At 37.9% G+C, this 15,783-nt stretch overlaps 1 protein-coding gene across 1 annotated transcript in view; it reads left to right on the forward strand.

The window, feature by feature from the left end:
• Positions 1-15,783, forward strand: part of RNF217 (ring finger protein 217) — a 196,853-nt gene that overhangs the window by 140,876 nt on the left and 40,194 nt on the right. The window contains exon 5 of the mRNA XM_077752729.1: positions 3,553-3,786. Coding sequence (XP_077608855.1) covers positions 3,553-3,786 — 234 coding nt within the window. The remainder of the gene's footprint in view (positions 1-3,552; positions 3,787-15,783) is intronic.

The following is a 15,783-nucleotide window of genomic DNA, read 5'->3' on the forward strand; positions in this document are numbered from 1 at the left end:
CTAAACATTAAAAGGAAGGAGGACAAAAAAGATGGGGAGAGACAGAATCTGAGAGGGTTGGTAGCGGGAAGATGAGGGAATATGATCATATATATTGCTTCTATCTGCTTAATAAGGTAAAGATCATTTGGTCCATTGCAGTGGGGTAAGGATTTTGCAGCTTTCAGAAAGAAAAGAAGGCATAGGATAGGCAAAATGCAGAGAGTTTGAGAACATGAAGAAAGTGTGTGTTCTATGCAAGTGGATAGATACTCAGGCAGATTTGAAAAACACTAAAGATGACAAGATCCTTGGTTGGATGTTGGATGACAGGTATCCCAATGTGGTGTGGAAATGAACACTCACTACTGAAGGAATAATAAGATAACCTGCTCCCTTGAGTTACCTTGGATTGTTCTGGTCCCTAAACTACATTCATTTCTATAAGACCTGACTGTCCCTAGGTGGCTGTGAAATTACTACTTCCATTGCTGATATTTTTGTAGTTAAAATAAATTTATAGCCACCTGAGTGGCTCAATCAGTTTAGTGTCTGACTTCGACCCAGGTGCCCCACATTGGGTTCGCTGCTGTCAGTGCAGAGCCTGATTCAGATCCCCCTCTATCTCTGTCCCTCCCCCACTCATGCTCTCTCGCAAAAATAAATAAAATAAACAAACAAACTTATAAGTGAAGGAGGCCAGGTTAAAGCATTGACCAAGGAGCAAAAAATTGACTCCTACCCCCTAACGTATGCTGTCTCCCAGTAGATAAGATTCACTTGAAATGGCCCAAGGGAACTTTTTCTATGTGGAATAAAAAGAAATTGTTTTTCACATGCTGAAAATTGGAGTTTTTCATTTTCATATGGAAAACACCCACACTTTTAGGATGGTTTCATGCTCTGCTCTCATGATTCCGGTTCATCCGTACACCCTTATCTTTCTATATTCCCACTTTGTGATTCAGTCATACTGATCATCCTTCAGTCCCTCTATGGCTGTTGTCTTTAAGTTAGGATGCATGTGCCTTAGGGCAGTATACATGCGATCCAATTAGGATGTGGGGATCGGTGGGCACCCCACTAAAGTGTGCCATATCATCTTACCTCCAGGCCTTTGTCCAAGTTGTATCTTCTGTCTGCTTGAAACATCTTCACCCTTGTTTGGCTAAGTTCTATTAAACTTAAGATCTCACTTGAAACCTTACTTCTTCCAAGAAGCCTCTTCTGAACCTCACAAGGGTAAGGTTACCAAGCCTCCCCTAGATCCTCTCCTGACACTCCGTTCTTGCCAGCAGGTGTCACTGCTCTGTGTCATGATTACTTCTTTACTGATAGGCACTTGCAGTGCTTCAGTGCCTAATCCCTTACCTGGCTCAGAATCAGCTTGATAAATGTTGACAGAATATTAAAAGAGGAAATATTTATAAAAATTTAAAAAGTTTTATATGTTTCATTAACCCAGTTTTTAATAATGTCACACATGGGTTGGTTTTTTTTTTTTTTTTTTTGGTCTGTTTAAAATCTTTTGAGGATTTATGTCTTGAGCTATAACTGAAAACAATTTATTATAAACCTTAATTTGGGTTATAATCACTTTTCATACTCTCTAACAAGTGTAATAATCAAGAGGTGCCTTGTGGCTCAGTCAGTTAAGCTTCTGACTTCAGCTCAAGTCATTATCTCATAGTTCAAAAGTTTGAGCCCCACGTCAGACTCTGTGCTGACAGCTCAGAGTCTGGAGCCTGCTTTGAATTCTGTGTCTCCCTTTTTCTTTCTGTCCCTTCCCCACTCATGCTCTGTCTTTTGCTCAAATATAAATAAACATGATAAAAACAAGTGTAATAACCAAATCTGATTGTAACTAAAAGAAGACATCATAAAAAGTAGAAAAAATTGTTTGGGGCTAATATTTGGAAATCTCTCTAGACCATGTGTTGTATAGTAGTGATATAGCATTATGTAGCAATATACACTTTCAGCAGTTTGATCCTAAGAAGGAGGTATATCCAAAGCTGGACTCTTTCATTATCAGTCTGGCTCATGTCCTTTACTGGTATTAAATGTATCATCCCATGCACCCTTCAGCCTATGGCTTCTTCCTTTTTTTTTATGTTCATTTATTTTTGAGAGAGAGAGTGCATGAGAGCAAGGGGAGGGCGGGGGGCGGGGGAGAGGACAGAGGATCTGAAGCAGGCTCTGCACTGACAGCAGAGAGTCTCATGCAGGAATCAAACTCACGAACCATGTGGGGCTTGAACTCAAGAACTGGTTCAAACTTGTGTGATCATGACCTAAGCTGAAGTCAGATGCATAACCGACTGAGCCACCTATGTACCCCTAGCCTGTGTTACTTTACCTGTCCTCAAGTCTGTGCCAGATAAATGCAAAGTGGAAAAGTTACTATGATGTTAGTTGTGTGTTTTTTTGAAATTGTTCTTTGCGGTGATGTTTTTCTTTCTCCAGACAGTGTAGCTTATCCCCTTTCCCTCCCTCAGTTTTCACAGAGGGCTTTTCTCATTAAGATCAACGTATTTTGCCTTCTCAGAATGTCAGGTGACATTTCACCCAAATGAGAAAGAAATTATTTAGCATCATTTGCCATCTGGGGCCTTCACTGTCTCCCTTTGCTATATATGTTAGGATATATAAAAAGAGATTATGATGCCATGATATATAAATACAAACACCTCTTGTTCACTACTTATGTACAGTATTCTTGGAACTCTTTATTACAAAGTAGTTTTTTTTCTTCATTTGTTAAAATTTAGTTGTGTCCACACTTGGTGCTTTATAGGCTATAATCTTTAGTGTAACCTTATCTAGTATCCCATACCAAATGCTAAATGTACTCTTCTAGTGTACCTTTCTCCTCTCTCCTAATTCTGTGGTCCTGTGAAAATATTCATTTTATAAATGACCTCAGTTGTGGCCAGATCTCATATGGGTTTTTCTTGCATCGATGTGATTGGTGTAATTTTAATTGCTCCTGTGATTCTGATGACATAAAAACTATTCTGTTTGTTACATGGAAGAGTCAGGGAAAATGGAGTTATTATTGGCAATATTTCAAAACTACTATGTGTTGCATATATGCATATGTACTTTCAAAATCCTTTTTTTTCTTCCTTAACAGTAGTTAAAGGTGCCCTAAGTTTAGTGCTGAGGTACTTTGTAGTTGGGTTGAAAAATCTGAATCACCTTTTCATCCCACGGTTCCTTTAGCTGGCACATTGTCTGAATACCTTCTTACTCTGAGGTTTCTGGAAGGATGGGATGATAATTTGCTTCTTTGGTGAGCCTATGGTTTAGGTCCATTTAAGTTCACTAATATGATGATAGAGAATGCTTAGATATACTGTAAATAATTTTGTAAATGTTATATAGTGATTATTTTGGTACTGCCTAATATAGGTACCAAAATGATTGCCATTTATTTTGTTACAAGTCATGAAAAATGATGAATAATCCTTTATTGTAATCATGAAGTAAGCAATACTGTATGAAAAAAAGAAGAGAAAATTAACCAGTACTTTTAAAAAATTTTTGTCTCCTATTTGCTCTTTCACACAGGTACAGCTTGGCCAAGTAGAAATCAAATGCCCCATCACGGAGTGTTTTGAATTCCTGGAAGAAAGAACAATTACCTATAACTTAACACATGAAGATTCCATCAAATATAAGTACTTCTTGGAACTTGGCCGTATTGATTCCAGCACCAAGCCATGTCCTCAGTGCAAGCACTTTACAACCTTCAAGAAAAAAGGACATATTCCCACCCCTTCCAGATCAGAAAGCAAATACAAAGTAAGCATGTTCACCAGAGTTGTGGGTTAGATGTCACATGATTCCTAATTAGGCCAACTTATGGTGGGCACTAAATGGGTTTCTTTCCCTTAGAAGTCTAAGGTGGGTATATATTGGCTCTGATTCTGAAAATATGTGGTTTGGGGAGGCTGATGATATGAGAGCACTCTTGGGGATTTACGTTTTTCTTTGACTTTAACCATGTTTAAAATTCAGCTATCAGCCTAATCAAAAGGCTAATCTTCTAAAGTAATTGTCACTGCTATTACTAAATATTAAGTAAAGTCTAATACTTTTTATTTTAGTATAAGCTTGACTTTTTCAACGGACCCAAAGTGAATCTCCTCGGGCTCTGTCTGTGTAAGGTGAAAAAAGTATAAAATGCTTTTCATTCATGTATTCAACACGTACAAAATGCCAGTATAGGCCAGACAGTGTGTTAATTTGGGGGATACAGAGGCAAATGTGACCTAGTCCTTGCTCCAGAAATGTCTAGTGAAGATGAGAGAGACATATGTTCTAAAATGAAAGTTCAATATGATTAGTCAAAAAAAAAAAAAAAAAAAAAAAAAAAAACGAAACAGAAGAAACAAAAAACGAGAACCCAAATACACTTGTGCTTTGAGAACACTGATGGAGGGAGGAGTGGAGGCTGGGATGGCAGGAGAAACTTTGTGCAGAAGATGCAGTTCTCCAGGCAGATAAACACATAAACATTGGAGAACATGTCAGAGCAAGGAATGGGTAAGTGTAGGCCCTGAGGGTGAGGCAGGCATGCTGGAAACAAGTGCTTGGTGGAGCTCGTGGGGAGAGAGCCAGGGACAGGCAGCTGGTCAGGTATTTAAAAGCAGATCATGTTGAGTCTTACACTGTGCCCAGAAGTTTTAATTTAATTGCTTAGGCATTACAGAAAGATCATCCTGGCAACATTAGTAGAGGATGTCACAGGAGGGCAAGACTGAAGTCAGGCAAATGAGAGCAGCAACTGTGGGAGCAAGTCACTGATTCATAGCGCTGACTCTGTACATTGCGATCACCCGGAGGGCTTCTAGACAGACACCCAGTGCCCTGGGCCCACCCCAGAACAATTGTCTTGCAAACTTTCGAGCCTCACCTGGTAACTCTGGTATGCAGTAAATGAAGAGAGAAGATGAGGCCCACGGCAGTAGTTTGCATCCTTGTCATTACAGCAGAATGGCAGGATGAAGTGGTTTCAAAGGCTGTTTGAAGTTGTCTCCATTTAAGGTAAATCCTTGCCCATCTTCTGGTCTTGGAAGCGGTGGTTGCTGCATTATTCATTCTGTAGCTTTGAGGGACTGTGGGTTAGCAAGTACCTTCCTCCACTAGTTGCAATGAGGTTAGTCAAAGCCTCTTAGTGAGTAATTGCTTTGAAATTGCTTGGCTCTCATAGTTAATTCATTTATTTACTGTCTTTGGGCAGACTAGTCTCATAACTATCAAGAAAACCCTTGTTTTTTCTTTTCCAAGAAATATGTTTTTGAGATTACACACTATGTAACTAAAATAATACACTCACAGTGATTTTGAATACTGACTTAACAGCAATAGAATACTTAAAAATTTTTTTTAATGTTTTTATTTTATTTTTGAGAGAGACAGACAGACAGACAGAGCATGAGCAGAGGAGGGGCAGAGAGAGAGGGAGACACAGAATCCAAAGCAGGCTCCCGGCACTGAGCTGTCAGCATAGAGCCAGGCTTGGGGATCGAATTCACAAACTGTGAGATCATGACCTAAGCTGAAGTCAGACGCTTAACCAACTGAGCCACCCAGATGCCCCATCAATTGAATACTTTTATATTCTGTATATTCTTAGGTTAAGTTATTTTTCTTCCAATTCTATGTTACTGGTTTATCAGAAATTACTAGTTTTAGGGGCACCTGGGTGACTCAGTCAGTTAAACATCCCACTCTTATTTCAGCTCAGGCCATGATCTCACGGTTCGTGAGTTCAAGCCCCACATTGGGCTCCGCACTGACAATACAGAGCCTGCTTAGGATTCTTTCTCTCCTCCTCTCTCTACCCCTCCCTGGTTCAAGCTCATGCTCTCAAAATTAATCAATAAACTTAAAAAAAATTTTTTTTAAAGAAATGACTAATTTTACAAAGATTTCTTGTCCCATGACTTAGGATATTTTTTTCTTAAATTATGTTTGGAATCATATATATAATATATTTTATACAATTTGTTAATAAAATATATATTGATGCAGTCAATAGATATTTATATATATAGAATATATAAACTATATATATTCTATACACATAAACTCAGACTGCTATTTTGGAATTTTGGATAATTAAAACATGTATGCATAATTGAGTCAAAGTGGAAATCATTTAAAAATATATTGTTCTTAGTAAATGGGTGAAAGGCGCAATTTAAGGTGCATAAACTGGTAAAATTTTATAGATCTCATTTCATCCAAAATCACCAAATCATTTGATGATGAGCATGATTTATCAGAATGCACATGTATTGAGGGGAAAATATGTAAAAACTGAAAAATATAAAATCCCATATTTGTATGATCTTGAGTGAACCATGGACTCTCTGATAACATTTGGCAATGCCAGGCTTCCTATCAGTTGGGTTGTACCTAAGAAGAGACATAGGGAGCATATGGATCAAGATCTCAAACCTAGTAAGCTCAGTTTTTTACTTCTGATTAGCAAAGGAGAACGGAATTTGCCTTAAAAAGATAATACAAAATAAATGCTGATTACAAACAGTTAAAATCCTTGATAATGGGTGAGAGGTGAAAATCTCAACATAACTATTAAACAACGTCCAAGAAATATAAAGCTACCACAGAATTTGGAGATGATTACTGTTATTACTCATCTTTACTCTTGTGGAAGAGAAGATGTCTAACAGAAAAGATAAATACTTCCCCCTTTCCATATTGTACAAAGTTCTAGGGATAACACACAATTCCTGAAGCAATGATTTTTACTGTTTAATACAATATTTATGTAGCATTTTTCAGTATTACAGTCTAAGCTCTTACAGTAACATGAACTACCTAATCTAGGTACCCATATGTGTCTGGATTCTCATGAGCAAGGAGAGCTTGAACATGGATGTGTCAGCAAACCAGCTGCAACATTCATGATTATAGTATTGCACCCTACACTGAGACTAGTATCTTTGTTCTTTGCAGCAAATAAGTGTATATTTTTTAGGTTTGCTCTAGTTTTAAAAATTCCATTTCCCCAGTAACAGAACCCACTTCCAAATTGGTGTAGTTCATCATAACCTTAAGAATTCAAGTACTTGAATGTGATGAATTGAGTCATAATGCAACAGAAACAGAAAAAAAAAAAAGGTTAACACTAATGTCTAACATATCTGAGCAATTTAAAGTCTCATTATAATGTTGTTTATGGCCTAAAGTGGGTGTTGTATCTATTGATAAAACCCTTTAATGTGTATTTCATTATTACTCTTTTCATGTCATTGAATTACATTATCATGATCCCACATGTCACTCTTTGAGCATTTATTATGATTTTTGTCAATTCAGAAGCTCTTAAATAAAGGCTTAAAATTGCTTGGAAATATCACAGCTGTTTTATATCAGGATTTTTGTCAATTCAGAAGCACTTAAATAAAGGCCTAAAATTGCTTGGAAATACCTTTGGATACACTCACATGAAATTTGAAATCTGAAATAGCATATTTTGGAATTTCATTTGACTAGCTTTGCCAATACCACTTGTTAAATTTTTTACACCCTACAAATGAAAAAGAAGTAAACAGAATAGATCAACAAGCAGTAAGAAGAACTCTTAGGTGCAGTACATCTTCCAAGCCCTCACTCAGCATCTCCTTTCTGGCAGAAGTTAGAATACATAGAGCTTTCCATTATGTTCTGAACTCCACTAAACTCCTACTATATTAAATAGAACAAGTATCTTCCTGAATTGAGAAGTTTACATTGAGACAAACTTGCCTTTGTGCAAATCAAGTTTTTCTTATCCATAATATTTATTTTCTTGTTCCAGCAGCTCTTATCATGAGATCAAAATATCTTACCATTCCATTTCTTCAAAGTTGTTTTCAATTTCCAACCAGAAGTCAAATTTCTAGCCTGAACAGTTCCTATAATTTATTAATACAACTGCATATCAATACAGTGAACACGTTAGTGAAGGGAAAATTAAAATGCCGAAATGTGGCTTTAATGGTGTTCATGTGATACCTGGAGACAGACACATCGCCAGCACCTGAAGTTTTTCTTCATAGCAACTATCATTTGGGATGTTATGGTATATGTGCGTGGTTATTTGCTTAAAGTCTCTCCCAGTGGTTTCTAGGAGGCCAGGTCTAGACTTGCTGACTGCTGATAAGCTGTGCCAAGCCCTGTGTCTGATAGACTGTGGTCTCAAAATATATTTGTTGGCAGAACTAATAAATGGGCCAATGCATATATAATAATGTGTACTGTAATAAATGTGCATAGAAAATGCTGAGAGCATGGGAGAAGAAAGGTCAGGAGAGATTTAAAAGGCTTCATTAAAGAGTAAACTAACCCTTAAAATGTTGAATTTGCCAAGCTGGAAAAGGTGGGTCAGAGCACTAGCTTTAAACTAGATTTAAGCTCTCAGCCTGCCACATACTAGCTCTGCAGCTGTAAGTTTTCACATCTTTTACTGGGGTTACTCATAGTACCTGTCAAAAGGGCATAGAAAGGATTAAACAAGGTGACACATGTAAAGTGCTAAGCATCATGTGTGACACATCCTAAGTGTTCAACACTTACTAGAAATTGTTATGTTTGTCATCATTATTAGGCAGGGGCCACAGAATGAGCAACCCTAGGTTACTGGGAAGAAGATAGAGGAGTCAAGAACAAGAGAGATGGAATAAAAGATTGGGTGACTGGTGGATGGTGGGAGTAAAGGGACAATACTGACTATGTCTTAAAGAAGAGTCGGTTTGGGAAGTGAAAAACAGATTCAGCTTGAATGTGTTGCTAATGTTAAGTTTGAACGCTTTGGGGCTTCAAAGGGGTATCCAAGCAGCATGGATCTCATGAGGAGGGATCTTATGGCAAACATTAATATTTGAGGAGGTTGAAGCAGGAGGGAGGTGACCAAATTCACAGAAATGTATAACACATGTTTGGGGAGGTAGAGAAAGTTATAGTTTTTTTATGGAAAAAAGAGAGAATTGCAGATAATTAAATGTAGTCATTTTATAACTAGGAAAAACTCCTTCGTAAAGCACTGAGGTAGGGGCAGTCCTAGGTTTACTTCCCATTTTCAGGTGTACACGAAAAAATGGTCCCCCCTTTTCATATTGATTTGGAGTAAGTTGAAGGGCATGCATAATCAATACAGGAAACGTGGTAGTGGTCGTTTTCTTTATGATGTCCTTGAAGCAAAACTAATAATAATCCCCATTCTTCTTCCCACAAATATTAAACCGAACCTTGAAAATTCACAAAATGGTGCTTTGACTCATTGTAGGGTGAAAGAAAAAAGTCAATAAAATATCCTGGAGAAACTCCCTCTATGTTCTTACCTTTTATATTTAGCAGTCTTTTTTCCCCTCCCTTTTAATTGTTAAACATTCTGGATAGAAATCAGATTTTATCATGATTTCCTAATGTGGCACAAGAACTTTTCTAAGGTCTTTATAATCAAATCAGTGGGCTTGTTGTTCCTAATTGGTATACTTAGAAATGTGCTTAAGTTGGAGGCTGGAATTCTAGTAATACTGAATTTACCCTCTTCCTGTGTCTGTTATTCAGCCATCTCTGACCTGTCCTGTTCTCCAGAATGCTGCCTTTTTGAAGTGCTTCTCTAGACTCCCTGACATCTTTACTCTTATTTGGGTTCAGCCAAATGTTGGCATTGGCAGGAAACAGCAAGATGGAAGGAGAGAACTCCTTCCTCACTCCCTCGTAATTCAGTGCAAAGTTCTAGCAGTAGCTGTGTCCCTTTATGACTGTACCCCCGCTGGGTGTTGCTTCCTCCGTATTTCTTTTTTTTAAAATATAATTTATTGTCAAGTTGGCTAACATGGAGTGTATGCAGTGTGCTCTTGGTTTTGGGGGTGTATTCCCATGATTCATCACTTACATACAACACCCAGTGCTCATCCCAACAAGTGCCCTCCTCATTGCCCATCCCTCCGTATTTCTGATTCTCACTGGACCGCAGAAACCTCTTTCCTGCTTTGTCTCTTTGGCCCTAAGAATGGCTTCCTACTATTTCTGCTTCTGTGGGCCTGCCAATTCTTTATTCAAATGCCGGGTGCACATCTTCAGGTGTACCTCCAATAAACAATTTTCATGAGTGAATGGATGGATGGATAAATAAGCTTAAGCTTTCTTTTAGTAAAGATAATTTTTTTCTGTGTACAAAAATGTTTAAAGGTTCCCATGAAAGTGTGGCTAGCATACTGCTTTGCTCTTTAGTTTTTCCCTGACACCATCAATTCAAGTTGACAATGTTTACAAATTGAAATCACATTGCGCATCAGCCCTTAAAGATCAGTTTATCCTATAATACACATCAAATTCTCTTCGCATTAATGCATCATTGTTGTTGGGGGCTGTAGAAAACAAGTGTAGTTCTTAAATGATTGTTGCTAGCATAGATTTGTGAGCGAGATAAAGATGAAGTTGTCCAGCCTGGTTTAAAGAAACCATCTTAAACAAATGATGTGTTATATATGCTAACTTTGAAAACATTTGTAACACTCAGCTGTGATACAGATCTACTAAGTTTTATTGGGTTGCACTTTTCCCTCTAGTTACTAATGAAGTGCTTTGCTAAAGTTGTTCTTTGTTTGCTTTCTTGATGTATAAATTAGCCGTAATATTTAATAGAGTCATTACTTGAACTTCTAACAACAAAGGCCAAATATTAGAATTCATTTAGTATTTTAGCCTCCATCTGATGTTTTAGAAAAACTACAATAATTGTAATAACCAAGGCTCACAGCTACCACAAACTGACCTACACTGAGATTGAAAACTGTTTCTGTGTTTTTCACTTCATTTCATCATCCCTTGGGTCTTTAGCAGAAGAGACAAGTTGAAGAATTATTTCACTCTGACGATGTGTGGAGAGTGGGTAGAAGTAAGCCAAGTCAGTTGCTCATTCTAAAATGGCCTGGAAGACATTAGGGGTGTGTATTCCTTACCTACCATACCCTGTACTCCTACCTTGCCATATTTACCCTCTCAGATCTGTACAGGAACCTAAAGCAACAGTCTTCATGTGCATAAATTCTTTCTACAAAATACCTACAGGTGGCCATTCAGACACTGATTCAACACTCTCATTTTTAAGAAACTTTCTACTTATAGACTCGTTCCCTTCCATTTTGAAAGAATTCATTGTTACCTTCAGGCTGAGATGTATCCCTTGCTTTTACCTTTGGCCACAGACAATAGTCTCATTTCCTCATGTGCACTATGTAATTAGATGGCCCTCCTGCTTCTTTAGGTGGGTTGACTCTGAGATGTTAGCTGTATTGTGCTGTGTTCAGAATAGATGTCTTATTGAAAACGAAAGGATGCCATACTGAGTTTGGACTAAATCAGGGCAGAATCTTCCTGTGCCATTCATGTTCCTCTGTGAAGAGGTAGGTCCTCAGACAAGAAACAGATTGAGACAGATACTTCTCTAGGCCTTGCTTTCTAGGTGTAGAGGAAAAGTTAACAAGTGGTTAAAGGTGTTTCCAAGTGGAAGAAGCAAAATGGATTGGTATTAAACAATGATTCTCAAATTAGTGAGAGAAGACTCTTTGCAAAGGACAAAACCCCTAGAAGAGCATGCCTTTCTATTGAAAATGAAAACTAGTACTAACGTGAATGTATTGTGCAATAAATCATGTGTTGCATATGTAAAAGGAGCCTGGAAATCAATATGAGGGATGTCGTATTTATATGAATAACCTCTAAATCTCCATATATATAGGTTATCTTATGTGTTAAATGTTGTTTTTGGTTTTTTTGTTTGTTTGTTCTTTGTCCTTATTTGATCCCCACCCTTTAGGAAAGTCTTTCTTTCATTTTCCAGCTTAGTTTCACTATGCTGTGAGAAATTAAGGCAAGGGTCACTGGGCCACATTTGGACCATGTTCAGGGAACAGTGCCCCATGAAGCCTGTGTATTACTGGCATTATATTCAGGGAGAGATCCTAAGTAGAAGGGGACTAAGGACTAATCTTACAGACTAAGAATCAAGGCAAGAAGTCAAGCCATGTTTTCCCATGTGGAGAACCTCCCTCTACTGTCTGTCTTGCTTTAGGATTTGATCTTATAAGGGAGCAAATAGAGCTTCCTTGAAAGTATTTGAAGCCATGAATCAAAAACTACTTTTCTCCTGTCTATAGTACCCTGTACTTCTTCACAATCTTCTCATCTTCAAGAAAATCATCTTCTTATAAAACTTTTTATAACCATGAGATTTCTCTATTATTTATATATTGATCATTTTCTTTAGGGCACACCCTAGTCTGACAAAGACTTAAGTCATGTTAAATTATGGACAAAGCCATAGGTTGTATATTTCATGTAAGAAGGTGCTGGACCACAGTGTATTTTGAGAGACACATCAAGAGTATAGGAGCATAAATGTAAGACTGAGTGGACCCTGTTTTTTGGACACTTCAGCAAGGCTTGGGATTGAACCAGTTGAAGTGACATCTCTGTTTGGACCATACTAGAACACTTGCTATTTCCCCCATGCAGTAGGTGCTTTCAGGCTCTGTGATAGCATAAGATGGGCCCTCTGCCTGAAGTGTTACCCCACCACTTGCCCCAGTTATATTCCAATCAACCTTCAAGGTCATATTCTCTTTGAACATTATTCTTCCTACCTTCCCTGAAACAACTTTGCCATGGCACCCACTTGTCCAAGCTTCTGTTTTAGTGATTATGACACTGTTTCATAGCTCTCTGGGTTTGTATCTGTCTGTCTTCAGTAAATTCCTTGATGATAAGTATTTTCATTCTTTTTTATGTGCCTAAAATCAATACATTCAGTAGCTGCTACTTGAAGATATTCAATAAATATTTGTTGAATGGGTAAATGAATTGATGAATATGTTTTATTACTATCTGTCTTAACCTGTAGTTCTAATAAAGGAAATTTTTCCTAGAAAACTGAATTAGCTCATATTTGCAATGCTGCATTTAAACACAGAGAGTATCTAATATGTTTAGTTTGGTAAATAATTATTTTGTGATTTATTTAAAATAATTATATATATATAGGACTGTATAGAATTTCAGCAGAAAAAAGATGTTTTGGGGGTGTCTTTTGGTTTTGAACTCTTTATTTTGTGGGTTATTTTTTATTGGGCTTGACGAACTGTCAATAGAAAACATCATTTGCTGAGAGCAAGTAGGTGGGTTTAACCTATCATCTGAGTGTCACTGTAGCCCAGATTTCTGGAAGAACTAAAGGAATTCAAAAGTCAAAAATATAATATAAAGGGTTTTTTTTAATCTTTCAAGGATTCTGGGACAAGTTAATCAATATTTAACTCGGATAACATTATTCTTAAAACACTTGCAGCCCCTGTCTCTTTTTGTTTTATGTTTTATTTATTTCTGAGAGAGAGAGAGAGAGAGAGTGAGCATGAACAGGGGAGGGCCAGAGAGAGACGGAGACACAGAATCTGAAACAGTCTCCAGCCTTTGAGCTAGCTGTCAGCTCAGAGCCTGACACAGGGCTCAAACCCATGAATCATGAGATCATGACCTGAGCTGAAGTCAGATGTTTAACCGACTGAGCCACCCAGGCGCCCGATGCCCCCATCTCTTTTAGGAGAGTTTGATCATGATCATGATGCTCAGTAAAATGTCATGTGGATAAAATATTTAGTAATCATCATCTGGTAATCTAAGAAATAATGATACTATCTCAGCCATTGGTCATAAATTAGATATGTTAATTTTTCCTTGAATTCATTTAATGTTGGACAATATGTAGGGCTTCCTGTGTGCAAAATAATTCATTTTACAATAACTTTGAGTGCCTACCATGTGCCAGAATTTCTATGTTACTTATCTCAGGAAATACAGGCTACCTGAGACATCCTTTGTCCTCAGTGAACTTGTAGTTGGCTAAGGAGATTAGACATCTACAAGTCTAATGGGAGTTCTGTAAGAGAGATACTGAAGCTGTTTGGGAGGAATAGGAAAGATATCTTGAAACAAGTCGTATTTGATCTGGATAAGATTTCAGTTGACAGATTATGTTATTGGACTTTCTCCAATTACAAGAGGCAGAGGTGTACTTTCTCTCAAGCTACCTGAGTTAACGAGGTTTACTGCCAAGCTCCACAGGAAGAAGGAAGGGCGGGAAAGTGACCTTAGCAGCCACTGAGGCGGGCCTCCCAGAGAACTGGGCACTGTTTCTATTCGCACGAGAGCCTCTTTGTTGTGTCACTAGACATGGAAGTCTGTTGTTCCCTTCTCCTGTGATCTGCACTGTGGTCACTCAGCTTTTGTCACCTTTGTCTTCACAGAAAAGGTAAAGTTTAGGTGTATCCCCATTTCACTCCTCAAGAGAAAAAATCTGTATTGCCTAATCTCTGTTCAACTCTGAGCTCCCTGCTCTACAAAGCTCACACCAGCCACCTCATAGACTGCTTGCCAGCCAGTGGATACATGTTTTTGCTTAGGGACTCATCCCTGGTGTAATCGCTTGTGGCCGGAGAGACAGGGTCACATGGTATAGAGCAGAGTTTCTCAAACTTCAGAATGCATATGAATCACCAGGGGACCTTGTGAAAATGCAGACTCTAATTCAGTAGGTAAGGGCTGTGACATGAAGTTTTTGTTTCCAGCAAACTACCAGGTGATGTTAATGTTGCTGCCCCTCCAACCACACTTGGAATAGAAAGGTTAGAATGTAGTGGCCTCTGCAGGAATATAGTTACTCAGAAGGCAGGCACTCCGTGTGGGAGGTCTATGGTGGTGAGACAGCATTTCATGTGGAGGAATAGTATTTAAAAAGAGTGGAAGAAGATGCAGCAGTGATGTCTGTTTGTGTTTTATAGAAGGCCAATTCTGTATATGTTTAAGGTCACAATGAATAAGGCATTTGCAGACCAAACAGTTAGCATGTAGACGATATAGAACAACAGTGTCATTACAGTTGACTATTAATCCTTTTATTATCTTACTCCAGTGCAAAGCAATAGTTATTTTAATATTTTCAGTGAGAGACAGTAAGCAGTTGGGTCTGAATTTAAATTATTCATCTTCATTTGAGACCTTGCTGCAAAAATCTTTTCACAGTTTGCCGCTGAGTTCATGTTGTTGGTAAAGGTCAGCGGTAGGACCAGCCATGGGACTTAGCTGTTTATAATGCAAAGTTGGCAGCCTGAGTCCCTGGTGTAGACACCCAGCTATCAGACTGTTTATCATCCTGGTACCTTAGAAGAATGATACAGTTCTAATTGTCTTCATTAGGGATCCATAGGGGTGATGGTTTAACACTTGGTCACAAAGATCCTTGAACCATTGTGATGTCTGACATCCACGGAGTTAACCCCAGTGTCAAAGTGCCGTTTCATTAATTCTGTTCATTTTATAAATATAATCTGACTGATTAAAAAGCAAAGAGGTTTTTTATTTGATAGTGCTAGAAGTCAGTGATTTAGAATTATCGACCATGTTGAATAGAAGGGGATTTACTTAAATATTCAAGTTCTTCTGAGATAATGGCAGATGTGTAAGGAAAAACGAGTCTCTCTGACGTCTTCCCATTTCATTCATTACATGAGAAAATTACATTCATACAGTCTCATGTCATATTTACATTTATACCTCAGTGTCCAATGACATGGGAGGGGGGATGATCATTTTATACTGTTTTATTATCTGGAGTTTACCCGCTTCAACTCATTCTACTTACTTTATTTTTTTTTTAATTTTTTAATGTTTATTTTATTTTTGAGAGACAGTGAGAGAGACGAAGTGCGAGTCGGGGAGGGATAG

The sequence above is a fragment of the Crocuta crocuta genome, unplaced genomic scaffold, assembly GCF_008692635.1.
Source record: "Crocuta crocuta isolate KB4526 unplaced genomic scaffold, BGI_CrCroc_1.0 scaffold230, whole genome shotgun sequence".
NCBI lineage: Eukaryota > Metazoa > Chordata > Mammalia > Carnivora > Hyaenidae > Crocuta > Crocuta crocuta.